The sequence below is a fragment of the Spinacia oleracea genome, chromosome 5 (assembly GCF_020520425.1).
Source record: "Spinacia oleracea cultivar Varoflay chromosome 5, BTI_SOV_V1, whole genome shotgun sequence".
In the NCBI taxonomy this organism is placed as follows: domain Eukaryota; kingdom Viridiplantae; phylum Streptophyta; class Magnoliopsida; order Caryophyllales; family Amaranthaceae; genus Spinacia; species Spinacia oleracea.
Window position 1 is genome coordinate 1,160,543 of NC_079491.1, and position 26,054 is coordinate 1,186,596.

The window sequence follows — 26,054 nt, forward strand, 5'->3', positions numbered from 1 at the left end:
TTATTAGTCCTTGGACCAAACTCTTTTATGGTCCACTGCTCGTCTAGCACACGTGTCATGTTGAAAGTGATATCCTTCATGCAAAATAACGCGAGCAAATTCACATAAAGAATCAATTTTCCATTAAATGGAACTTTCCATGGAAAGCTAATACTCATGTGAACCAAACAAGCACTAAGTTAACTTTTTCACTTTACTATCTTTACTAACTACTCTATGTTCTCTATCTTATTAACTCAGAGTCGTTGTACTTCATCTAAAAGTATGATATCAAAAAAGAAAACGCTACTACGCAGTACTTCATTTTATTGTTTCACTTACACTTGGCCTCGCAAATTGGAAACACATTAGACTGTCTTTTGCAATAATTAACTTTACCTTATATGAATACTTTAAAGTTGAACACAATAGATTATGTTTCCGCCTTAAGTCATCGCATACAGGCCACCAAGAAATTGATCCGTCCATAGATAGTAAACTTTCGTATTTTATATCTCTAGATTAGTTATGGTACAGTTTTGAAAGAAGACTCTCCTAACTTTTCTTTTATCTTTCTTTTTCAAAACAAAAGCAAGCATTTGATTTAAATACACGAGGCAAACAACAACAAAGTGGCTGTAGTTTAGTGGTAAGAATTCCACGTTGTGGCCGTGGAGACCTGGGCTCGAATCCCAGCAGCCACACTTTCTTTTTTCTTTTCCTTCAATTTTCCCCTCCCACTATCTTCATAACTTGCCTGCAGCCACGTATGCACCCCGCGCTTTTCCTCACTCTTTTTCCCGCCAAAACACCCAATATCTTCCTCACTTACTTCTTCTGGCCGCCATTTCTGCAACTCTCCACTTTCTCTCTCCTCAATCTCTCTCATCTTCACCTGCAAAAAATGCAATCCATGAACACCAACAATGTCGACTACGAACACGATCGAGGTATTCCAACTCCTCCTTATTCCATTTTCTCTCTCCTGTGATTTTTTCCTTCCTTCCTCTAATTTTTGTTTGTTTTTGGTATTACAGGTCTTGCTAAAGATTTTCTCGCCAACTTTGCTGACGTCCATGGCGAAGCGAAATATATGAACATTCTCGTAATTCTTTATCTCTTTCTCCATTTTTCTTCATTTTAGGGTTTACCTTTAGCTTCGGAAATGTGTGATTTTTAGGGTTTTGATTCATCTTAGTGTTTATCACGAGTTCAAAAACGTGTAATTGTTAGGGTTTCGATGTTAATTTTCCTCCTTTCGAAGAATAAATGGTTGATTTTTTTTCTGTGTGTGTTAATTTTTGTTCTAGCAAGATGTAGCGAATCGGAAGAGTCGAGCAATACAGATAGATCTGGAGGATTTGTTTAATGTAAGTATTTATTTCATCAAAAATTGAAATTATTTGCTTGAAATTTTGATAGTTAGAGGCCCTAATTTCATTCAATATATGTAGTATAAGGAATCAGACGATGAGTTTGTGAGGAAAGTAACTGAGAATACGAAGAGGTATATTGGAATCTTTGCGGATGCTGTTGATGAGCTTATGCCGGAGTCGACAGAGCCATTTGTTGATGATGATCATGACATTCTTATGACTCAGAGGTCCGAAGAAGGGACTGAAAATGCTGATGGATCAGATCTTTTGCAGAAAATGCCAGCTGAAATTAAGCGGTTTTAGTAAGGACTCTTTTCGTTTAATGAATCATCTTTTTGCTTAATATAGTGTTAGTTAAGCTGACTGCCTGTTTGTGCTAATTTAGGAGTGTAATGTGGATTGAAAATTTGTGTAAGAAGCTTTTATTATGAAACCTTTGACAAAAAATGAGGGAGTGTATGGACCTTTGTGTTTAGAGTGTTCATTACTTATGGTGGTTGATTTGGGAAATTATTTCTCATTACGAATTAAATGTTTATAAGGTTAAGATCACAAACTAAGGAGTTGTAGGGTATATGCACAGGACTTAGTTTTATTGTCAACAGTTCATTGTCATTTCAATTGATTGGTATGAAAGGATCTGTAACCATTTCATATTATAAATTGATTTGAAGCATTTGACTGTGTTTTCTTATTCTGTGTTGTATTTGTTGAAGAATCATGCCAAAATGCAAGATTTATTTTATGGGATGATTAATTTACCTTTTGAACAATAATGGAACTCAATGACTAGTTGCGTTATACAGGCTTTCAGAAGTTAGTTCCATATCTTAACAGAAAAAAACATGGTTAATCGACTTGGTAAACTTCATGCCTGAATTGGACTCTTATCTTGCCTAGAACTGGTAGTGGCTGGCTGTCTTTTCTTTTGTAAAGGAAGGTGCCTTAACTTGATGTTGAACTGCTGATTAGCTTTTGCTGTTTCCTAATGTTTTAATTTGGTATACAGTGAGGTTTACATACACGCATCTTCAAAGGAACGTCCATATACAATTCGAGAAGTCAAGGCTTCATACATAGGACAACTTGTGAGAATATCAGGGATCGTGACTCGCTGTTCTGATGTAAAGCCTTTGATGCAGGTGGCAGTTTATACTTGTGAGGATTGCGGTTTTGAAATCTATCAGGTAACTTAACTGATGATTTTTAGACTGATTCTTGTGGAAATTTGCATAAATATTCTGTGATGGTACTAGTTTCAATACTAGTCTGATTATATATGCTCCATAGTACTATTCCATCTTCAGAAAGTTGTTTACTTTGATATTTACATAATTTTGAAGACCTCAGCTTCTCATTTGTTATTTTTATTATCTTATTTAACTTCTGTCGTGAACAGGAAGTTACAGCCAGAATTTTCATGCCCTTATTTGAATGTCCATCAAAACGTTGCAAAACAAACAACTCAAAAGGAAACCTTATTCTTCAGCTGAGAGCATCAAAGTTCCTGAAGTTTCAAGAGGTAACCCGTTAACTTTGGTTGGCAGATAAATTAAAATTTCTGCCTTGTTGAAACTAATTGCATTAACTGCTTTTCCTGACTGTTTTGATGCCTTTTTGTTTTCATGACTCATCCGTTTACCTTTGATGCCTATTGACTTTCAGGCCAAGATTCAAGAGTTAGCTGAACACGTGCCGAAAGGGCACATCCCAAGATCTATGACAATCCATCTAAAGGGCGAATTGACTAGAAAGGTTGGGCCTTTTTCTTGTCTAAGATGGGAAATTTTCTATTGAACTTTAGACCGGAAGAAAAACTTAAATAGAGATTTTTATTTCATATCAGGAGTAGTAAGTTTAACTTAGTATGTTTCTCTCTTGAAGAATGTGTGACGAGGTTTTTCTTCTGAGTTTTGAGTGTTCATTTCCCTGTAGTTGTGTATTTACTTATCCTTGGTAAAATTTTCAGATCGCGCCTGGTGATGTTGTTGAATTGTCAGGAATATTCCTGCCAATCCCTTATACTGGATTTAGAGCTATGCGAGCTGGCTTAGTGGCAGATACATACTTGGAAGCTATGTCTGTCACTCACTTCAAACGAAAATATGAAGAGTGAGACACTTTCTATACCCCGTGTGAACTTAGTGATATGACCTGTTTATATATTCATTTCAATCCTTCCCCTCACCATTTCTCTGAATTCCAGTCTAAAGTCTTTTATGATACTTGTCCTCTTAGACTCTTAACAAGTAACAGACTAACAGTTATCTTTTCTTCCTTTTTTTTGTTGCACAAGGTTTTGAAGAGAATAATAAAAAGGTATACAAGAAATTCCATGTAAAAGGTTTTAATTTCTTTTCAACAGGTATGAGCTGAGAAGTGAGGAGGAAGAACACATTGCTCGCTTAGCTGAGGACGGGGAAATCTATAACAAGTTGTCACGATCATTAGCCCCTGAAATTTTTGGGCATGAAGATGTTAAGAAAGCCCTACTTCTGCTCCTTTGTGGTGCCCCTCACAGAAAATTAAAAGACGGAATGCAAGTAAGAATTCATAGAAACATCTTAGTATCCTACTTTAAGTACATCTTAGTATCTTACTCTAAGTATATTTGACCTCCTCTGCCCCCTACCCTCTCCACAGAGGTAGCTTCATCGAAGCAATTGGTTAATTGCATATAAAGTTAAAAGTTCCTCATGTGTTAGACTACTTGCATGAGTTGCATTTTGACCTTCAAAGATAATTCGCGGAGTGGTTCATAGGGTGGTTTTATTGAATTGCTATAACAATGGAAAATGAATAATGTTTGTTATGTCCTGTATTCCCTTCATCAAGTGGTGTCTGCTTTTTTTTTTGGTTAAATTAGACCATCAAAATATACACAAGGCTAGTTTATGCTGATATCATTAGAAGTGGTGTCTGCTTGAGTTACCCTCTTATCATGTTTGTTTGGTTCCTTGGCTTTCTTTTCAAGCTACGCAGTTGCCTAGTTAAATAATTGGGTAGTAAGGACAGATTTTATGGTTGGGGTGGGCGAAGGAAAGCACAAGGTTCTTGATAACTCAGACCACATTGAATATGTTTAGTTTTGTCTTCACACATGTTAAATTCTACAAGTACTACTCTCATGTTTTGCATTTCCTGTTATAGTACCTTAAACTTGTAATGATATGACTATTTGGGATTGCAGATAAGGGGAGATGTACATATATGCTTGATGGGTGATCCTGGTGTTGCTAAAAGTCAGCTTTTGAAGCACATAATAAATGTAGCTCCAAGGGGTGTCTATACAACTGGGAGAGGAAGCAGTGGAGTTGGTTTAACTGCTGCTGTACAGAGAGACCCAGTTACCAATGAGATGGTCCTTGAAGGCGGGGCACTGGTAATATTACCTTCACAAGAACCAAAATACTATTTCTTTTAATAAAACAAACAAGTCATGGATTTATTTTTAAAATGCAACTTAATATAATGACATGTTCAGCATTTTTCTGTGATGAACTGAATATTTTGAGCAGAAAATTAATGGCAGAGATATTAATTTGCTTGAAAAGATGAGGAACATACCTCCCATAACCTAATGTGCTACTATTTATAACCATTCTACTACACCTACCTAATTTGTCTTCTACCTAATATTACTCACTACCTATTATGACCACTACTATTTAGTTCATTACATTTTCTCTGATGAGGATGAAGAGTGTTCCAATCACATTTTGAGCTGTTTGATTGAGTTGAAAAACTTAATTTAAGATGTCATTTTTGTTAGGTTATTTTTGAACCATGTCGATTATTGGTTTCAACCAGGTGCTCGCGGATATGGGTATATGTGCTATTGATGAGTTTGACAAGATGGAAGAATCTGATCGAACAGCAATACACGAAGTAATGGAACAGCAGACAGTAAGCATCGCCAAGGCTGGGATCACAACTTCACTAAATGCAAGGACAGCAGTTCTAGCTGCTGCTAATCCTGCTTGGTAAAAATACAAAATTAATTTATTCAACCTCATTATCATTTTCTTGTGGCTAAAAAGGGATTTACCAAGTACTACTGTCAATGTACCTCAGCTGAAACTATTGATCTTGAATGTTTCAGGGGACGATATGATCTTCGAAGAACACCAGCTGAAAATATCAATCTTCCTCCAGCTCTTTTATCAAGATTTGATCTTTTATGGTTAATCTTAGACAAAGCAGACATGGATACTGATCTTGAATTGGCAAGGCATGTGGTTTATGTTCACCAAAATAAGGAATCTCCTGCTCTTGGATTCACTCCTCTTGAACCATCAGTTCTTAGGTAGGACCTACTTCTATTATCTTTCTTGCAGGGCCATTATAAAATCTATACTAATATTTTAAAACACAACGTTTTGTTTGCCACGTGTCAACTCCTCAATTTTCTATGTTTTTTCCCTTTTTTTCTTATTGAGTAGCCCTTGAAATCCTAATTTACTTGTGTTTTTTTATGACTATATTTTTCATTAATGTTATTTACATTCAAAACATTCACTCTGTATTTCATGAACGGTCGAATATTTGATTAGTTCATCGTCACCTTCAACTTCTATATCAACATATAATCGTGCATAGCACAAGCTAAAAACTAGTTATGTCTATGGTGCAATGGATGAGATCAGACAGCCGCATTTTCTAAATTTTTTACTGTTTAATCTTGATTCTCAGAGCATACATTGCATCTGCAAGAAAAGTGTCTCCTAGTGTACCTAGGGAGCTTGAGGAGTATATTGCTAGTGCGTATTCCAGCATACGACAGGAAGAAGCCCGGTCTGATACTCCCAATTCCTATACAACTATCAGAACTTTACTCAGCATACTACGCTTATCAGCTGTAAGTCAATGAACTTGTTATTTTTTCTTTGGTAAAATTGTCAAAAGGTATACCTTGTTTCCTTGTTGGTTTGATTTTGTCAAAAAGTACCTTGAATTAAAAGTTTGTATTCAAAATGGGACCTTTGGCCAATATTCCGGCCAAAGAGTCAACATTTAGTTCATTGACTTCACTTGCCCTCCAAAAAAATTGTGCGTCCAACACACTACTAAGACAATCAACGCGCCCCTAATTAGGTGTTATAAGAATAGGCATTAACACACCAAAAATCTTAGATCCAAAGGTGGCATTTAAGTGTTTCGGTATGTGGAAAAAACTTTGAATTTGGTTCTTATATAGTTGTGCATGTGTACACACGCCATTTTCCCACTTGATTTTTTCCAACAGTTGGAGTCAATGGACGGAATGTTCACTGCTTGGCCGGATTGTTGGCCAAAGGTCCCATTTTTAATACAAATTTTAATTCAAGGTACTTTTTGACAAAATTAAAACAATAAGGTACTGTTAGTTCACAAACTCACCTAAAAACAAACTTTATAACAATTTAGCCTTTTTCTTTATCATATATGGAATTGTCTTGTAAGTCAATAAAAAAACTTAGGTTTAGCAACTAGTACATTTCATATTTCTTGGCGGATTTGACCAGTAAGGGTAGTTGGTTAAAAAGAAGCTGGACATAGAAAAATGTAATTCTCCTTATTTGGATTGCTAATGATGTGTGTATAGACCTGTCAAACGGGTCGGTTGGGTCGGGTTGAAAAAAATTATTTTCGGATTCGGGTTAAATCGGTCACTTTCGGATTCGGGTCAACCCAACGGGTTGAGAAACTTTAAAACGCGTATTATATTTTCATTAATTTGGGTAATAAATATACCAAATACGGGCGCTAAAGTGTAATTCTCCTTATTTGGATTGCTAATGATATGTGTAGGCACTTGCAAGACTCCGATTTTCAAGTATTGTGGAACAAAGTGATGTTGATGAGGCACTTAGATTGATGCAAATGTCAAAATTCTCCTTGTACTCTGATGATCGCCAGAAATCTGGTCTTGATGCAATATCTGACATTTATTCAATCTTAAGAGATGAAGCTGCAAGGACTAACAGAATGGATATCAGCTATGCACATGCTCTTAACTGGATTTCTCGAAAGGTACATTCTCATTTTTTAACAACCACATTGACCAATTTCATCTGGATTATTTTTGGATTTTTTGTGTAAAAAATTCGTTTTACCACCTTGTAATAGCAATGTTAATGGAATCGTTATTGAATCCACTTCAACGGCTAGTATAGCATTTTCCACAATGTTTTTAAGCATGTTGTATAAAATAAGTTTGTAATTTGATTAATTCGGAGTGCTAAAATGGGTTGTGAGAATTTAAGAATAGTAGAGAAGAAGGTGAAAAATTGTATGAGAAAGAGGAGTAAAGAAGAGAATCACATAAATTGGGTAAAGAATGAGGGGAAGCTAAATTTGTAGGCTCCACGAACGGTGTTTTTAACTTTGCTATTAAAAGGTAGTAATTATTTTTTTAAGGTGGTAAAATAAAATTTTGAGATTGTTAGGTGGTAAAACACAAATTCCGAATTTTTTAGGTGGTGAATAGAATGCTTCTCCTATTATCATGCAATTGCACTTTTGTTACTTTTTAAAACTTTTACTTGTACATGACAAAATCTTTTGGCATATTTTCTTACACAGGGATATAGTGAAGCTCAATTAAAAGAATGTTTAGAAGAGTATGCGACCTTAAATGTGTGGCAAATCCATCCCAATACTTTCGATATCCGATTCATTGATACCTGAATATTATATAACCAAATGTATTATCATTAGATGGTGGATTCATGCGTAGACTATTATAAAGCTTTTGGTGCTCATGCTGGGCTGTAATTTTAGTAGTAGCCGTGATTCTAGTTTTGTAATATTGAGGTAGAATTTGTTGTTTACAGAGTTGACTGTTCATACTCTTGAGATCTGGTGAGCATCGAAATATACAGATGTTTCTAACTGTTCTAGCTACAGAAGTGTGCTTTTTTAGGTTTAACTGATTCTATAAAACTGAAAGAGGAAAGACAAACAATACTAGCATATGTGGGCATTTACATTGCACATAGTTCTAGCAAATTTTCTGTAAGAGGGAATCAATGAATATGATTCAATCACAAAACATAATACCCCTCCGTCTAATTTAATTGTCACATTAAGTTTTTCTTTGAGTTTTATGGGATAGTTAGGGTGATTTATCTATTATTCCCTCCGTCCCATTTTAAGTGCCACAATACACTTTAGCACGGATTTTTAGGAATAAAAAGAAAAAAAAGTTTTTAATATATTTTTATTGTTGATGGGAAGTGGTCCTTAAGACATTTTAATTAATTAATTGTAATAAATTTAATGTATGGGGCCCACCTATATAACATGTATGTGTTGCACTTAAATTGGGATAATTACAAAAGAGAAATGTGGCACTTAAAATGGGACGGAGGGAGTATGTTTTAATAGAAAAGTAGTTGTGCTAAGAGATAGCGGGTAGATGTTTTAATTGAATAAGAAAATGAGTGACATCTTATCTTTTAATGGTGGAAAAAGAGAGACTTATGAAGTATTACTGGGTTCATTCAATAAAAAGAAGTATGACAATCAAATTGAGAGGACAAAAAAGGAAATTATGACGGTTAAACTAGGTCGGAGAGAATATCAAAACTCAACTGTATTATGATATTTAACTCTTTTTTTATTAATTCATTTATCTTTGTACAAAACTACAAAAAGGCTGCTTTACACTAGGGAAAAAAACCCTGTGAAACTACAAATGCTCTAATTCGACCCTCTAAAAGACTAAAATGGCTCTAATGATACAATACATTGTCACAGGACTTCAAAACATATTACAAGTTCAAAAGTAAATAGATAGTTTTCTCTCAATTTCATCCTGCAAAATATTACACTGGTCTAACAGTTGGCTCAGCCTATCAGCTCCTTTTTCATCTTCAAAAACCATGGGCGCGTCGTTTTTCCTCATACGGATATCCGAATAATCTAAACCGTGAATTTCCGAGCACTGGTTTCTCTCTTCAGTATATTCACCAGAAACTATTGCAGCCACATTTTGAAAACCCTCCTTTGGTGGAGAAGACCTTATTCTTTTAGAAACAATTGGACTGCAACTAACCTCAACCATCTCATCAAACAAAGGATGATCTATGTAACGAGGTTTAGGAGTTTCAAGTTCCAACTTATCAAGAAACCGAGGACTAAAACTTGAAACAGATTGCTCAAGAACATAAGCTTTACATGAAAAGCTAGCTGAACTATTTATATGCCAGTTGAACACTCTTCGAAATATGAGCACCCAATTCGGAACCACCTTGTATTCCGCGTCATGAAGTTCAAGCCGAGTGTACTTTTGCGCCATCACACGAGCTTCTTTCGTTGCCATCATCAAATTCAACATACTACTTGACTGGGTTAAGTATCTGATCAAACAGTCTTGTAGAAGCTGATTTTGATCTTCAATATCCTTTTCAGTACTGTAGAATCTGTTTAACCAAGATATGTCATCAGAAAATGATGGAAGCATGCAATTTCTTAATGCAGATATCAAGGGTTGTACTTCTTCAGGGGAACTCCATCCAAATGTTGGCAAGAACTGCTTTACAGCTCTAGATTCAGCAGTAGTAAGATCGAATAATGATAATTCAGGACAAGGCCACCCATTTGAATTTGTGTTAGCAGCAGTAATAATATTTTCTATTGATTGATCCAAAGCTTGATTAAAGGCTGAGATACAGTGGTACGGACCTACTTTATCATCACCCATGAGGTCGAGCACATTAAAGCACGAATTCAAATGAAGGGAAAATAACTCGCGTATACTCATGCAACAAAGAACAGGTTGCGAGCGTGATTCAGAAGCTAACCATAGAAGCCCTTCCTTTAACTTCTGATCACTAAAATATCCAGGAAACTGCCCATGAACCTCCTCATTTAGGGAAAACACCATATAACTGCTGATTCGTGACTTATCAAGATCTTTAAGCCCTAGTTTATCAACTATACTGCAGGAATCTGTGAAGTTATCTTCGCCATAACTACTTGTAATCAAAAGAGGAATGCAAGCTTCTGCTGGTAACGATATCACGAGATTATTAAGTTGGGCCTTTTGAATGTCCCATGGGAGAGTCTCTGAGATGGGAAACAGTATAGCATTAACTCCAACTAGATTCTTCTCAAAAGTACCAGAATGTGTATTCTTGATGACTGAAAAGAAGCACCTAAAATCACCAGACTGATCAGAAGAAGCCCACTTCCTCCAAACTGACAACGCTGGAGCTGAAATGACAAAATTCTCCTCAGATACGTCTTTTCTAGCAGGAATCAGCTTGTAACGTAACCATTCATCTAGAGATAAATGTGATAGAGGACTCATTGCTTCTATGTCACTTTTTCCATGTTGCAACCAAGAGAAGGTGATGACCTTCCAACATATAATATTTGAACTTTCATTTTTCACAGCCAGCTTACTCGCCACAAGGTCAGAGACATTCCATCTCGCCAAAGACAGTTGGCGCTTTTCGTATATTTCGTTCATTGCTTGATCAATGTTTAACTTCCGGCAAGGTGTAGTTTTCTACAGAAAAGGAAGATTATAAAACACAGCAGCAAAGATAAACAAGGAAAGAAGACGAAAAGGTGAAACTAACATCATGGTTTTGCCGAATTGGTGGTCCCAGAGAGAGTGAACTTAAAGCAGCATTTGCAGCTAATCTGTTCTGTTCACGGATATTTTTCTTCCTAATAGTGTGCCTCCTCCATAGCCTGCACAAAGAAACAGAATGTAAAAAGATGCCACAAATATGCACAATTTAGACTATCAGTGTACAAAAACAAAACCTTAGCAACAGCCTCAGCTTAGCCTCAGCAACTTCTTCGTCGTAATTATCAACAAGAATATCGTCAACTTTCTGCTGCACATCATACAATTCTTCTCTTGGCATTTCTTTCATGGGCACGTCATCTTGTAATAAGCTCACGACACTAGATTCAGCTTCAGAAGCAGGTTCTAACACTTTCCCCACATTTGCAGACACAACTTCTGGGTGTATTGATTCGACTTCAGAGTGCACAACAATCTCTGGAGAACTTTTAACAGGTTCTTCAAAGTTATCCTGCCTTTTCCATACAAAATTGGATGACTTGGCAGCAGGAAGAAAATGCCGTATAGGGGAAGTCTGTGGAGAACCCTTAAAAATCGATTGGTCAACATCAGCAATAAGTGAACCATATCTCGGGCTTACGGGAGAAGGTTGGTTCAGCATGTTATAAGTTCGAAAGCTTGAAAAAGCGTCAATGTTATCTCTCGGAGAACCTACGGATACCATGCCATTGGCACCTGTGAAAGGTTGATCATCTCGTGATTTTCCAAGATCTACTTGATTTCGCATGCTTCTTGATGTTTCAAGATCTGGCTGGTCTTGCATGTTACGTATAGGTGATGAGACAGCTTCAACGTCCATCTGTCCATCATCAGAAACAAGTGGGCTTATTGTTTTTATAGGTTGAACCACTACATGCTTATCCTTTAAATTCTTATTTGACCGAAGCTCCTTCCTAGGCTCAGATGGCAATAATATCACTTGACGTGAAGATAATACATCCTCCTTAATGGTATCGGATTTCTTTCTGTGAACGAGTGTCGAACACCGAGTGGGATAATCCTTCTCAACATTCAGAAATGGACCTTCCTTGACCATATATGGCTCTTCAAATTCCTTTATTAAGAATCCATGATACTCCAGAAGGCTCTCAATGCCCTCACCCTGAAAAATGCACAAATTAAAATTAAACAAAATTCACTCCTTCCACGGTAGCAGTGAAGGGATGAGGAAAGTACCTCAATTATGCCAATCCACTTGGCAACATGTGCCACAGGGATACCTTGATTATTCTGCAGACCAGAGTGTAAAGACGCAAGCGCCTGTGTCCTCAACTGTTCGAAAAGACACTGAAGCTCAGATCATTGTACAAATATATATTTTCTCCATAGTCTAATTCAAAAAGAAAACTTATTTGCACTCATCCAATCAAAACACAAATATGGACATATACAATGAGAGATGACGTTCTCATGGTTTTAACATAATACCTTCTTTTTCATAAAGCTCTTACGCTTTCCATTTTATTCCGCTTCATAAAATTCTTTTTCACTTCATTTTGTTTTTGTCAATGGCTTCTTTTGTACCATTATACCCTCATTTAGCCCACTACAGCTTACCCATTTACAATATTTTATCATGGGAGCCCACTACTACTAACCAACTTGAATTATTGGGTGATTAATTGTCACTCCTTTCCCCCTTGTTGCACCGCCTTGAACTCTCTGTTGTAGGCTTGTAGCGCCTTAATCCCCGTACACATAATTAGCATAAAGCTATTTATGAAACATAGTACTAGTCACTGCTGCATCTCATACAATGAGGCTGTAGTCAAAGGTTTGTACACATCTTGCGATTTTGCGAGTACTTTGCCATTCCTTTTCTCTGACAGACACATGGATATGGATGAAGGAAGCCTAAATCATAAGTTAACTTGCTCTTTTGGATCCTCATTAGATCAAACTAGTGCCACCTCAATCTCTTGCAAAAACAATAGATTGCAGCTTCCCGAATAAGGCCTAATTTCCTCAGGGATCTGCATTGGACAAAATTTAAAGGCTAGCAGCTCACTTCGAGCTGCCTGGTTGACTGTCAACTGAATTGAAGCTCAAAATGTCTATGATAGGTTTTCCTTTACTCGTAGCTTGACTGAGTTAAACAAAAGAGGTGTCATCCTGCTCGGTGGCGTATGGGTGACTCGCTCATATACTACAGGCCCTCTGCGTCTATGTCACAAGCTAACCAACCATAAATACTAATTTGAAAAGCGAGCATGCATTAATGTTGAGATACAAAAAAGACCATGACAAGTAGGAATGTTTGAAAGAATTTTTGGCAACGGTTGAATGACTACATCTGATACATGCAGCATTGAAATCATACCTTTGAGAAGTGAGCATGCATCAGACATGCTTGAAGATAACTTGCTTTCCTTGCATGCCGGAAGAAAGCTACGAAATTGCTAGTTCTACAAGATCTGAAATACACAGATCATGCTAGTCATTATACTACTCTTAGAAAAACCCGCAACAAAGCTTTCACCAGAAAACAACCTTGCAACATCGCGGGCAAATAGAACATCTAGTGTTTGCCTTATCTCAGCTGTCATCTTAGCAAGATCAAGCGAGAGCTCTGAAGGTTCTACCTACAGTTAATCCAGTTAAAGAAATAATATCGCGAATGCAATATTTTAAGTATTTTAAAGAAATAATATCGTTAAAGAAATAAACGAATTGCGTTCAGGCATGACTTACTTTGTAACCAGGATGTTTGTCCAATTTAAGAAGAGCATAATAGCCACGAAATTCCTTTTCTGTAGGGATAAAAATTCCTCTCTTCTTGTGATCATCATACATCTGAAACAATTCAACAGATGTTTTGTTCATCTGTTCGATATTGAGGTGAGCGTCAAATCCCTCTGAAAAGCCTTCTCCTCTTGAGAATTCACACAATTCATGCATAGCTATTATGTGAAGCCGTATCTGAAAAATTACACATCAAAGTTAGATAAAAGAATGATTCTTTACGTTTCAACACATTAATTTTTACAAACCAATGAAAGAAGGGCCGAAAAAGTCAGTGTACTAAAGTCAGAAGATCACATCAACACAAAAGAAAAGAATAAGAAACACATCAGAAAAACAAAATATACCAATATGTGTATCAAAGTCATAGACAAGAAAATGCATCCACAGCATCCAAGATGCAGAAATTATTCTCATTTTACAAATAGCAGGCCCTCAGGAATTGATTAATAGTGGAATGGAAATATGTGAAGTCTACACAACTTACAATAACGGCAATAATAACATCTAAAAAGGACATGAAAGTATCACTTGAAAGTGAGTCACTACCTAAAGTTGTCCTTCAATTTTGACCTCTGCTAATATCATAACGAGTGAGTAGCTCTCATTCTATGTTTACAAAAGCCCTAGCATTTCCAGGTAATTTTCTTTTAACCCAATGGATCAGACTCCAGTTCACAAAGCACAATAGACACACATACATCAATGGCATACAATAATCTCCCCAACATTATTGGAGTTAACTGTGGTGCTAAGAAGGGAATTAGAACAAACCATTTGCTCCAGCATAGTTATAGCCCTGTCATTAAAGATGTGTTGCATTCTCAGGTCCATTCGTATTGCCCTCATCCTATCCCACATGAAATTATACAAGCGAAGGAATCCATCGTCATACGGCTGATCTAGCAACCCTAGAAGATAATCCATTGTCTTCTCTAAGATTGGCAGGGGCCGAATTAACTCTGCTTCCCTTTCAGCAGTCCTGTTATACTGTAAAAAAAAGAATAAACAGAGACCCACGACAGAAGTTAGCATCACTAAATCATTGAGCACCCTATCTTATAGAAACAAAAATGTTTAGTGCAACTTGCTTGTGGCCGCATTACCTTCTTAACAGCAAGTGTCTCTGTAGTTTGATTTCTATCCCCGTCCAACCTCTCATAGCGGTCGAGATCCCCTTTCCTTTCTCGTTCTCCCCTCTCTGGTTCTGTATATTACACAAGATAAAATTCTTAATTTGGAAACCTTTAGAAGTTACATTTTAATAGTAGAAAAGGTTCGTTGAATAAGAAAGAATGAATGAGAAAATTATAACTTAATAAAAGCTGAATATCCAAAGCACACATGTCTCCTATTCTACTCCTTCAAACAACTTTTGCACAATCAGTCATAAAATTCAGGCTGGGAATAAGATTATAATTAAGGAGAATCCTGGGCAGAGAAGATGCCCTTTCCCATTTCTTTCCCTCATCTTACCTCTCCACATTGCACGATTCCCTTTTATCTTTTCTTTTTCTTTTGGTAGTGACGGTCCAGTATTTCCCTTTCAGGAGAACCTTTTAAGATTGGAAATAAGGTGAAATGGAAAGCCAAAAGTAGGTGAAATGGAATTGAAAATATCTTTACTGCATGTTTGGAGTCTTTTGGATAGGTTCAATACTATTAACAATCTGTTTATATGGAGAGCCAACAAGTAGTTATTTCCTAATCTGTTTATCCTGTATCTCAGTAGTGAGAAGTTTAGGGCCAGGAATCCTAGGGAATAGGAAATGAACCCTTTTAGAATTGAAGAAGCCGAAATGTAACGAGCCATAAGAAAGATGAGCAGAGCACTCTTTCCGCCTTACCCAAATGACCAGCACAACCAGACCTACAACCTGCTAGTCTAGATGTCCCTGCTCTTTCGATTCAATTGTTCATATCCCCTGCTCACAATCACTCAAAACAGTCACATCAACAACGAAAGACAACAACCAGTCCGGAGGGATGATGTTGATGCTGGACCAAGAAGCATCAAACATTTCCGATGAAATCCATGGAGCGAATCAAATTGATCATCGAAACTAGGTCAATTCTTAGATAGCAAGCACTAGCTCCCGGTGCGACTTCATAAAAAGCAATGTAGAACATGTTAGCTGTTATGGGAATTAGTTGGGTATTAACGGAAGGAGCATTTGCAGGATATATGCATTATTGGGAGGCATAAGGAAAGGATAATATTCTGGTAGGTGGCGTGCTTGGTTGTCCCTTGGGTGTTGTGGATAGGGGAATCACCGGATTATCCAGGGCAGATCTTCTGTTAGGTGACTTTATGAATAGAGTGGAATTTTTTGCTTTCTTATGGTATTAATCTATTACTCTGTGGAAGTGTGTCCTGTTTCAGGTTTTAAGACTCCACACTGGGATGCATTATTTTTCAGTAAATATTCGTTTTAAATGACTTCTGGTCCTCTGATTCATGTATGAATCCTAACACATCCATTAATTTAATCTTCATCTAAATATATACACTAGAGAATACTATCGGTGGCTATTAGACCAGCATTGTTATATGGGTTGTAGTGTTGGGCATTCAGGAAAGATCATATTAGAAATATGTAAGTAACAAAGATGCATACGTTGAGATGGTCGTGAGGGAACACCTTAAAGGATAGAATTAGAAATGAAGATATGAGGAGGAAAGTTGGAGTTGCGGATATTGAGGACAAAATAAGGGAGAAAAGATTGTATCGGCTTGTCATGTGAGACAGGTATCAGAAGATGAGCCCGTAAGGGAAGTAGAGGGTTGGGATCATAGGGAGCTTCGATTCTTAGAAGAAGCCAAGGGAGACCAAAGATGACTTGAATGGAAGAGTTATGAATGATACGATGAAGTTGGGTTTACAAAACTACAAGAGCATGGAACACCTGATTGAAAGGGAACGAAGGGAGAGGATCATGGTTGATGATCACATATTCACATGATGAAAACTTGGTTCATGCAGCCGACCCGTCATTAGGATTAAGGGTTCGATAACGTTGTTGTTGGTTGTGAACAGATTAATTCATTTGAACTTCTTATACTCCCTCCTTTCTTTGATTCTACTCTCTAGAAAATTTGAGAAAAGTGAATGGGTGCAAGAAAATGGTGGATAAGAGAGATAGTATAGAAAGGTATATAGGTGTGATAAAAAGGTGGATAAATTAAGACAAATAGTGTAAAAACGTAAGTGGGTGTAATAAAAATGTAGATAAAGTAAAAGAGAGAGTAAAAAGGTAATAAAGTAAGACAGATAGTGTAAAAATGTAAGTGGGTGTAATAAAAATGTAGATACAGTAAAAGAGAGAGTAAAATATGTAAATATTATGGGGAAAAGGGTAAGATGGTAAAAGGAGTTTGCCAAATATAAAATAAAGTAGAAGTGAGTAGAACTTCATGGAACGCCCTAAAACAAAAAGTGAATAGAACATTAAGGAACGGAGGGAGTATATTGCTTTAAAACTGTCCTCTATATCTGCGTCACCCACCCATCACAAGGGGAGAAAATAACCAGTACAACTTAAACTAAAGGGAGATATCCAATTTCTCAGGTAAACCTATCAATTAACCAAACAATAAAGAGCCTGGATAAATTGAATCAAAATCATCAAGAGCATGAGCACGCAAAAATATGCTTATTTGACACCTTGCTAGTTGCTACTGTACCATAAATCATAAATCAAAATCCAGATGCAGAAAGGGCTCTGTCTTCCCTCTTCTGCAGCAGAATGTTCCCAAGAAAAGATATGTTTGCATATCAACATCAGGTTAGTAGCTCTGCCTCAGGCTCCTGTAACTTTCCTATACAATAGGTTTACCAATTTTGAAACAAATAAAACCGTATACTAATGCCACATGCCCACAACAAGCATAACCAATGTTGACTATCCAATTAAAATTAGTAACAAGTCTGTTTGTAATAAATGTCTCAAATTGAGGTGCCTTGCCCCTCAACTTAATACTACCAACATTTTTTATTAGTTACATTTGCTTTTTGGTGGTCGAACTTTATAAACTTTGACCATATTTTCTTAATCTATGTAGAAAAGTATTATCGTGTGAGATAATGTTGGATTTGTCTCAACGTAAATTTTAAAAATATCACATTCTCTCAACCTATATTATTTGGCAACTAAAGAACTTCATGGTCAAAGTTGTGAATTGGAGACCATCAAAAGGCAAACATTGCAACTGATAAAAAAAATGGAAAAAGTATACTCTATAGATATATAGATTATATATCTATTCTATTTCCAACAAAAAAAAAGGTATCCGATAAAATATTATTACACCCGTTACTTTTCACATCATGGATGTGCCTAAGTTTTACGTTGTTGTCACATGCAGCCCACCCCATCGTTTTGTGAATAAAGCTTTGATGTTGATGTACTTTTCACACACCCTCCTATCATACTAATGTTCTACTTCCCTATTTAACTAAACTTGGTTTCCCCAACAGATAGACAACAGCTAGACAGCTTTACCTCCACATACCCTACCTTTGGTAAGATCAGGTCAAACTGCACGTCTGCGCAGCACTATTGGAAATTGTCTCATATCAGGATCCTTGAGAATGGTACTTGGAACCTTCACACGGCACATGATACCAAAATCCTTGAGTGATCCAGATCCAGAACAAACCAGAACCACGACTCGAGTTTTTTAGAGATGAGCAATGATTGTCCTGGTAACCTGCCAATTCCCTCACCCTCATTCACTCGTCTACCCCCCAAAAAGGTTACTTGTGGACCCTACAGACAAGACCAAAAACCTGAGCGTAGAACAAAAGCAGACTCGTGGTTCCAGGCAAGTGCCGATTCGCTAACCCTTATCCACCACCGAGGTAGAAATAATCAAGTAGTTTTTTACTTTAAATTAACATGCACAGTTCGCGGTTTGGGCCAGTGAAATTACATCAGCATCTATATACAAAAGCAGGATGTAAAGGGGGGAGGGGGGGATATGATTGTCAAACAAACTTAAGCCAAGTTCAGAAATATGTCATTCTGACTACAACTGAGAAGTCAATCTACCCCGTATAAGTTTAGAGATATACCTGGACACATATCAGTACACAACCCCACGATAGCACTGCTTGACAGCAAATCTTCATTTTCAACATCCTGATTTTCCATTGATCCTGGAGGGATGTCTCCAAAAGACTTTTGTTTTTCCACAGCAGAACGATTGGTATTTATTGAAGATATTCCTCTCTTAGTGACATTTTGACCTTGTGGAATTGAGTCACCTCGTTCACTTTCAACTAGATCAAGCTCAGTCTTAAAGCGAGCCAATCTCTTTGCCTTGGCCTGTTCTTCTCTGAATCAACATAGTGAAGATTAAGCCCTTCAAGAAAAATGGATATTCAAAGAAATATAGAAGTGAGTACAACTGAAGAGGAAAAAAGGGAAATAATGTGTGTACCTATCTGTGCCATCTTCAGTGGAAGAACTCATTTGAATGACTTGGCCAACAGAAGAAGTGGGTGACCTAGATCGTTTTGAAACAGAGTGGCTCTCGGGCCTGGTTATATAAGTATCTCCATTCATTCCATCAGCAGATGGAGATGGTCTCTGACTATTTTGTAAATCAGGCAGACGACCACCAGTTGTCCCAATCCTTGACTTAGGAGGAGATAAAGAGGGCCTGAGCAAGATATATAGGAGTCAGATCATCACCGACATTTTTCACAGTTTAGCATAAACAAAAATTCCCTTCAAGATATACATGTTAATAACTCAATAGCAGTTTCTAAAGATTCCATTTCAGAGACAGTAGTGACTTTTTTCCGAGTTACATCTTTTGAGACTTGGAGTTGAAGAAACTTAAGAAACCCCGATCTAGGAGGATAAGATAACCTCAATGGAAATGACAATTGAAGAGAACTTATTTTATAAATCTGATGAACAAAAATAATCATTCCAATTCTTACTTTTTTGGGAAGGGATAAGGCAAAATTATCAATTTAATCAGATACGCTCTCCGTTCTTCAAAGAACTTCCTACTTTCCGTTTAAATGTGTTCCTCAAAGATATTCCTATTTTTATCTATTCCAGTTTCGGCAAAGAAAAATCTCTTTTACCCTCAGTTATCGCACCACATGCGTTCACTGATACTACTCCCTCCGTTCATTATTAATTATTCCACTTTGACTTTTGCGTTCACATGTCTTACTTTGACCGCAATAATTACTAACATTAACATACATGTTATTAATTAAAAAAAAATATTACAGTATTATTCAATTTGTCTCAATGTGTATTTTTAAACTATCAATTTCTTACGTTTTTATTTATTTATGGATAAATAAACATATTAGTGATCAAAGTTGTGTATCAGAAAATGTGAAAGTCAAAGTTGAACAACTAATAATTAGCATACAAAGTATTTAATCAAAAGATGGTACTACGTATATAAGAGGTCACCAATATATATTCTTTGACTTGGGGGGCTTTATTAAAATTTCATCCTCACTAGCAGTAGTTAAAGAGCATTTATATGAGAGACCGCACAGTTTTCATGGTATTAATCCAATTACTCATAACTCTCGACAAACTAAAAGGTTCGGCTAAATCAGGAACTCTTTTGTTAGAAACTCAACCTCCTGAGATTGACTATATAGATATAATACACATACAAAGCTTTCAAGGCAGTTTCAAACAAACAATGTAATTCTGAATTCTGATTAAAGGCCTGCAGTATTGTGTTTCAAGAGTTTGCACAACTAATTTATATAAAAATCTGATCACGTTAATCCGTGAAGTAGCGAACTTGACAGAAGTTCAGTTTATACAGAAGGTTCATGTGCAAGATAAGCTTATCGTTTGTGATATAAAGACACATGAATCCAGGATCACCTTCAAAATCTACAAAATTAAGTACTTTGTGGAAAATATGATATATCCAGGACCGACTTGATATGATAAGAGTCCAAAACGTGCAGTGACAAAAAAAATCCAGTGCAGCAGAAATTTTCAACTCCTTATGTGGTGTGTGTGTGGGGGGGGGGGGGGGGGGGGGGGCGGGCAGGAAGTATACAGACAATTTAGTGACCAAAATGTGGACAAAGATGACAATAAAAATAATTTACTCCCTCACCTTCTAGACAAATCTCGGTTAACATAGGAACTCTTCTGAAAAACATTCTCAGGGGACAATCCTTTTGAATTCCAAGTATCAACGTTTTTCATAGAGGAAATGCTTCTTTCGATCTGTGAATTAGTGGTGTGGCCACCAGGTCTTCCAGGGACACCCAAAGTTTGAGAAAATGTAGCAGGTCTATCAGAAAGAAAAGAACCATCAAAATTAATCACAAATTTAGTAATAAAAACCAAAAAGTTTATATTCAACTGGCAAGGCCCTGAAAAAACAGGCCAAAAAACAGACAGATGGTGAACCAATCCCCACTTTTAGGTGGTGCAAATGTACTAACATAAAGTTCCCTAAAAATTGATAGGATTTGCTTTACATAATTATTTTCACAGCATAAGCAATATACATAATGATAACATCAACATTCAGACTGGTATTTCCCAATGAAATTTACTACAAAAATGGAAGTTTTCATATAAAGAAGAATGACGTGCAGCCAGAAGACAACCTTCATAACTGATACTCCCTATATCGTTATAGTCTACCTTAGATTGGGAGGCGTATCAGGAATTGAGTTTAAAACTTATAAAAGCACAACTATCTTCACTAAAATTATTACATCTCCACCATACTATACAATACAATCTTTCTTTTGTATTTTCCTTACTAATCCTATTTTTTTTGAACAGCCTGACATAAAAATTGGGGACCATATTTTAGGGACGGAGGGAGTACCATACCATAATGCTTCCTATTGCAACTTTTTCTTACTATAATAAAAAAACAAGTCAGACTTTGCATTTGTCCCCTAAAATCATTCAAGTCCAGATTCATCTTGTCCAGCAAAAGTCTGGGCAGAATTATTATCTTTCTTCACTCCAAAGCGCTCCTGACACTCTGCTGATAACTGGTAAAAGGAATAGGAAGTAAGGCATCCCCTCAACTCCAGCCTTGCAGTCGACAGTGGACACCAAATTTAACTCCCTGGTTAGAGCTAAAGAGTAGAATATATTTAATAGCATCCAAAAAAATACAGATTTCTTGTAGCTCTTGCATATCTGCTAACATGCAAAGTGAGAATTCACCGTTGTAAGCTTCACTAGGAGCGACCTTTCATCGTCTAACCAAAGATCTTCCTACACATGCATAAGTCATCTCCCATAGCACTGGAGTCCCAGCATTGACCCATCAGCAAGAGTCTTAAAAACAAGATTGGCAGAAAAGGAACCTCCATGCTTGGGCAAGGCAAATTACCCCTACAGACCACAGTCATATCAGTAGCCTTGCCATCCTTCCTTGGGACAACCCAAAAGTCTAATGAAGCTGAAGAAAGAAATTCAAAAGCAGAATCCCAAAATTCATCACATGTCAAACAACTTTGACCATATATGCCTAGCAAAGGAACCATATAGGAAGAGCTGCTGAATCAAGCAAAGAACAGACATCCAGAGAAGCCCTGAATGGGTCTTCTCTTTAGCGAAATAGAATGAAGTAAACTCCATAATAAACAACCACCCAGGCAAAAGCTTCAGTTTTGTGGAAAATTTCTCTTTCCAAATAATTTGCCAACATCAAAGGGACAAGGATAAGGATTAAGGAATAGGGAGTGATGATGAACTAGAGATAAACGGATTTGTCAACTGGCCCAGTACACTCAACCCAAACCTTAACATCTGGGTCAAGTGAGTTCCTTTGAGAAGAGTGTGATACCGCCCACAATGAAAGTATCAGGAAATGAGACGATAAATTCATCAAACTTCCTTGTACCACCTTCTACCTTGAGACAGAGCATTCCCTGATACGTACTATTTAGTATCCTTCAAGAAAGAAAAATCATAATCGAAGATTGAGCTCATCAAACAGAACTGAAAAGTATCAGAACTTTACAGTATTTTATAGGCAAAGGAAAATCTCCAGTTACCTATATTGTAATAAGATTTTAAAAAAGGTACTTCGTATTAAACACTTCCTGAGTTCCTGATATCTAGTCAAGTAAGAACTACACAGTCATGACTAATTAGACATAGAGCAATTGTTGACCTTTGAGAATTACTCCAAGAAGGTCGGGGATGGATTATTGAATGACCACCAGCAATAGTTGAAGAAGGTGACTGTCTTCTCTGTGTAGCTACATGGTGGCGGAGATCAGAGGAAACGTCTGCATTGCTAAACCATGACGAAACAATAAAAGTTAGGAAATACACACAAAGATGGAACATAACAAATTTTTAAACAAGAGGATATATAAAGGAGAAACTGAGCACATGACCTTATTTGCAATTGGGGGGGGGGGGGGGGGGGGGGTTATTTTGACTTTTAAAAGATAACCACTGCCCCTTCTTTTCCAAATCATAATAAACTGTACGTATTTTTAAACATCAATTCATTCACAATCACAATCAATCAACATAAATTATCTTGCAATTAGAGGTGAACCAGTAGGATAGTGGACTAGAAAAGCTTCGTGCATCTCATATCAATCGTCAACACGAGTTGACCTTAAATAAATTGCACTCATTACAAGGGGAAAGGATATCTTATGAAGTAAGGAATAAAACAAGCTTACCGTTCAACAATATCACTAACAGGATTTTGCAGAAAATCTTCATCGTACTGAATAGGAGGTGATCTGGACCTTTCCAAGTTTTGAAAGTGTGGAAACTTAGAAGACGTGCTCATCCCAAAATCTTGTGGAGTAGATGGAAAAGGTCTCTTGTGACTTTGGCTACCAAAATCTCCAGTTACGGGAATTTTCTTATCACCACTGTGTAACAGAGGAGTTCTGAACCCAGGAAAATGAAAACACAATGGCTGCTGATTAGACACTGATAAAAATTGGGAATAAAATAATATGTTAAGGAAGAACTAAACTCAGGAAATAATGCCTAATCATGAAAACCAGTGTTACAACCCTAATTGAATTGCATATTGGAATGCGCGTATTGGAACAGGGTATTGGCACAGAACACTTTTGGTCTAATTTAACATAATTAGGTAGCAAATTGCAATCCACTCATTAAAGTGCACAGCGAACTAGATAACACTGATTAAAGATGCCCAGAAAAAAAGTGTGCACAAGCAAATACTTAAAAATATGAAATCCATGGATTCATAGTTATAATTGATACTTGATAATTTATTGTCAGTTGGCATACTGCATTCACCATCCCATAGCTAGCTTAACTCGAAAAACAACAGGCCAATTTCTAATGCTAATTCAATCAAGACCTAAAAACTAACCGCCACTTTGATTACAAATTATTAGACTATAATCTTAGTAACTAACAAAATTATAATCATACCTAATTGGCGCAGCATACGGTTGAGACGGGCTTGCTACTGGACGGGCATTATCAAGAGAAGGCGGTCGAGCTTTAGAATGAGCATCAAATGCCCTACAATTAGAGCAAATTTTCCTAAATTAACTTCAAAAAGCTCGAATTCTACAAGAATGTGGAACTGATGAACTAAGCAGAAGATAAGTACCTGGGACTTGGAAATCGGGGACCAGCAGACAAATTGGAATCAGGAAAGGGAGAAGGAGAAGGAGTCGGCGGTGAAGGACGAGGGAAGGAACCGAAAGAGGTTGGCCCACTTGGTGGTGCTGTGGGCCCTGAATGCTTCCCGAATCCAAATGACATCGCCAATCTCTCTCTCTCCTCCGACAACAAGAGTACCAGATTAATTACCAATTTAAACCTACGAATCAAAAACCCAATTAAATTCAAATTCATATAAACCCTAATCGCAAACAACAAAATTTGGTACTCCACAATTACGAATTTATGTGAGAATCTACAGTAGCTATACCTTTGGATTGTAGAGGAATTCAATAATTCGAGGAGAGAGAAATTCAAATTACGACGGAATTGGCAGAGTGATTCCCCAATCCAGAAGACATTGCCAATCTCTCTCTCTTCCCCTCTCCTCCGACAACAAGAGTACCAGACTAATCACCAATTTTAACCTACCAAACAAAAACCCAATGAAATTCAAATTCATATAAACCCTAATCGCAAACAACAAAATTGGTACTCCACAATTACGAATCCATGCGAGAAATCTACAGTAGCTATACCTTTGGATTGTAGAGGAATTTAATAGTTCGAGGAGAGAGAAATTCAAATTACGACGGAATGAGCAGTGTACAATAAGAATTCATATAAACCCTAATCGCAAACAACAAAATTGGTACTCCACGAATACGAATTTACGCGAGAAATCTACAGTAGCTATACCTTTGGATTGTAGAGGAATTCAATAGTTCGAGGAGAGAGAAATTCAAATTACGACGGAAATGGGCAGAATGATTCCCGACGGCGGTTGCGACGCTCGTGATTGCTCAGATAGAGTGGAAGGGCGCCGGCCGGAGGTTCGGAAAAGTAAAAAATGGGGGGAAAATGCAAGAAAATGTTCGTTTTTCACTTTCTTTTCGAGGTATTAAGCCTATTAGTCCAACTTCAATGGTAAAAATGGATAATTTCCATCTTGAATTTCCTAATTGTAAACGTCGTTCCTCTCTCCTCTTTTTCTCTCTTCTCTCTCATCTTTTAGGGTTTCAGTTTTCTTTGCCGTTTAGGCCGGAAATAATCTAATTTCTTCGGACCCTTATTCTTGTTTTTTCATTGTTTTCTCTTCATGTATTGTCTTGTTTTGTTTTTTCCAGTTGTTTTGTTCCCAATTTATTCTTGGGTTAGGGTTTCAATAATTGGAAAGGAGATTTGGATTCATACAGGTTTAGGGTTTATCATCAACTCGTCAATCAGAACAATTCGTGCGCATATTGCGAAGGGCTCTACTTGGAAAGATGCGAAAACATCGAAAATCACTGCTCGCGTTAAGCTAGAAGCGGTGGGTACGAGATGTGCTTTAGGATGCAGAATAGTAATTGTTTTAATTGTAACAGTTATGTATTTTCTTTGAATCTGTGGTATACAGATCTATTTTATTATTGTAGATGTCGTATGGCTGATTATTAATGAAATTGTTCTTCCCCGTCAAAAAAAAAAAAAAAAACTTCAATGGTATGTTCAAATAAAAAAAAATGTGGGTTGGCCCGTATTAATAACCGCCCAAACCAACAAGTTAATGGGAGCCCAACAAGGTGGGAGGGAGAGTTTGGGCTCGATGGCCGAGCGGTAGATGTGATCAAAATTCGGGTCGGATCAGGCCTTTATACAAAAGTCATGTCCAAACTCGTGAATTTGGTGTGGATTTTTCGAGCCGAAACGGATTTTTCGGACTTTTCGTGTTTTTTGTCTAA

The 26,054-nt window shown here is 37.0% G+C and overlaps 2 protein-coding genes and 1 non-coding gene across 4 annotated transcripts; 2 read left to right on the plus strand and 1 right to left on the minus strand.

The window, feature by feature from the left end:
- The first annotated feature begins 611 nt into the window (after positions 1-611).
- TRNAH-GUG (transfer RNA histidin (anticodon GUG)) lies at positions 612-683 on the plus strand. Its single transcript has one exon. It is a non-coding gene; the product is annotated as a tRNA-His (tRNA).
- Positions 684-774: 91 nt separating this feature from the next.
- LOC110777088 (DNA replication licensing factor MCM7) lies at positions 775-8,228 on the plus strand. The gene is made up of 15 exons (XM_021981704.2): positions 775-929; positions 1,017-1,084; positions 1,290-1,349; positions 1,434-1,657; positions 2,365-2,542; positions 2,755-2,877; positions 3,021-3,110; positions 3,325-3,467; positions 3,721-3,898; positions 4,546-4,737; positions 5,166-5,338; positions 5,458-5,661; positions 6,048-6,213; positions 7,146-7,367; positions 7,920-8,228. The coding sequence occupies exons 1-15, from the start codon at positions 884-886 to the stop codon at positions 8,022-8,024; spliced, it is 2,172 nt and encodes a 723-aa protein (XP_021837396.2). The 5' UTR covers positions 775-883; the 3' UTR covers positions 8,025-8,228.
- A 706-nt stretch (positions 8,229-8,934) lies between these two features.
- On the minus strand, positions 8,935-25,312 carry LOC110777097 (SAC3 family protein B). 2 transcript variants are annotated; one of them, XM_021981713.2, is made up of 18 exons: positions 25,030-25,312; positions 24,602-24,758; positions 24,278-24,490; positions 24,094-24,186; positions 23,358-23,573; positions 22,832-22,957; positions 20,798-20,977; positions 19,124-19,345; positions 18,756-19,018; positions 14,787-14,887; positions 14,455-14,670; positions 13,630-13,857; positions 13,429-13,520; positions 13,259-13,352; positions 12,115-12,210; positions 11,115-12,040; positions 10,925-11,039; positions 8,935-10,851 (listed from the first exon to the last, which is right to left on the minus strand). In XM_021981713.2, the coding sequence occupies exons 3-18, from the start codon at positions 24,430-24,432 to the stop codon at positions 9,118-9,120; spliced, it is 4,857 nt and encodes a 1,618-aa protein (XP_021837405.2). In that variant the 5' UTR covers positions 24,433-24,490; positions 24,602-24,758; positions 25,030-25,312; the 3' UTR covers positions 8,935-9,117. The 2 variants fall into 2 exon arrangements, with proteins under 2 accessions (XP_021837405.2, XP_021837414.2); XM_021981722.2 differs by lacking the exon at positions 25,030-25,312 and adding an exon at positions 24,870-24,984.
- Between the last annotated feature and the right edge of the window lie 742 nt (positions 25,313-26,054).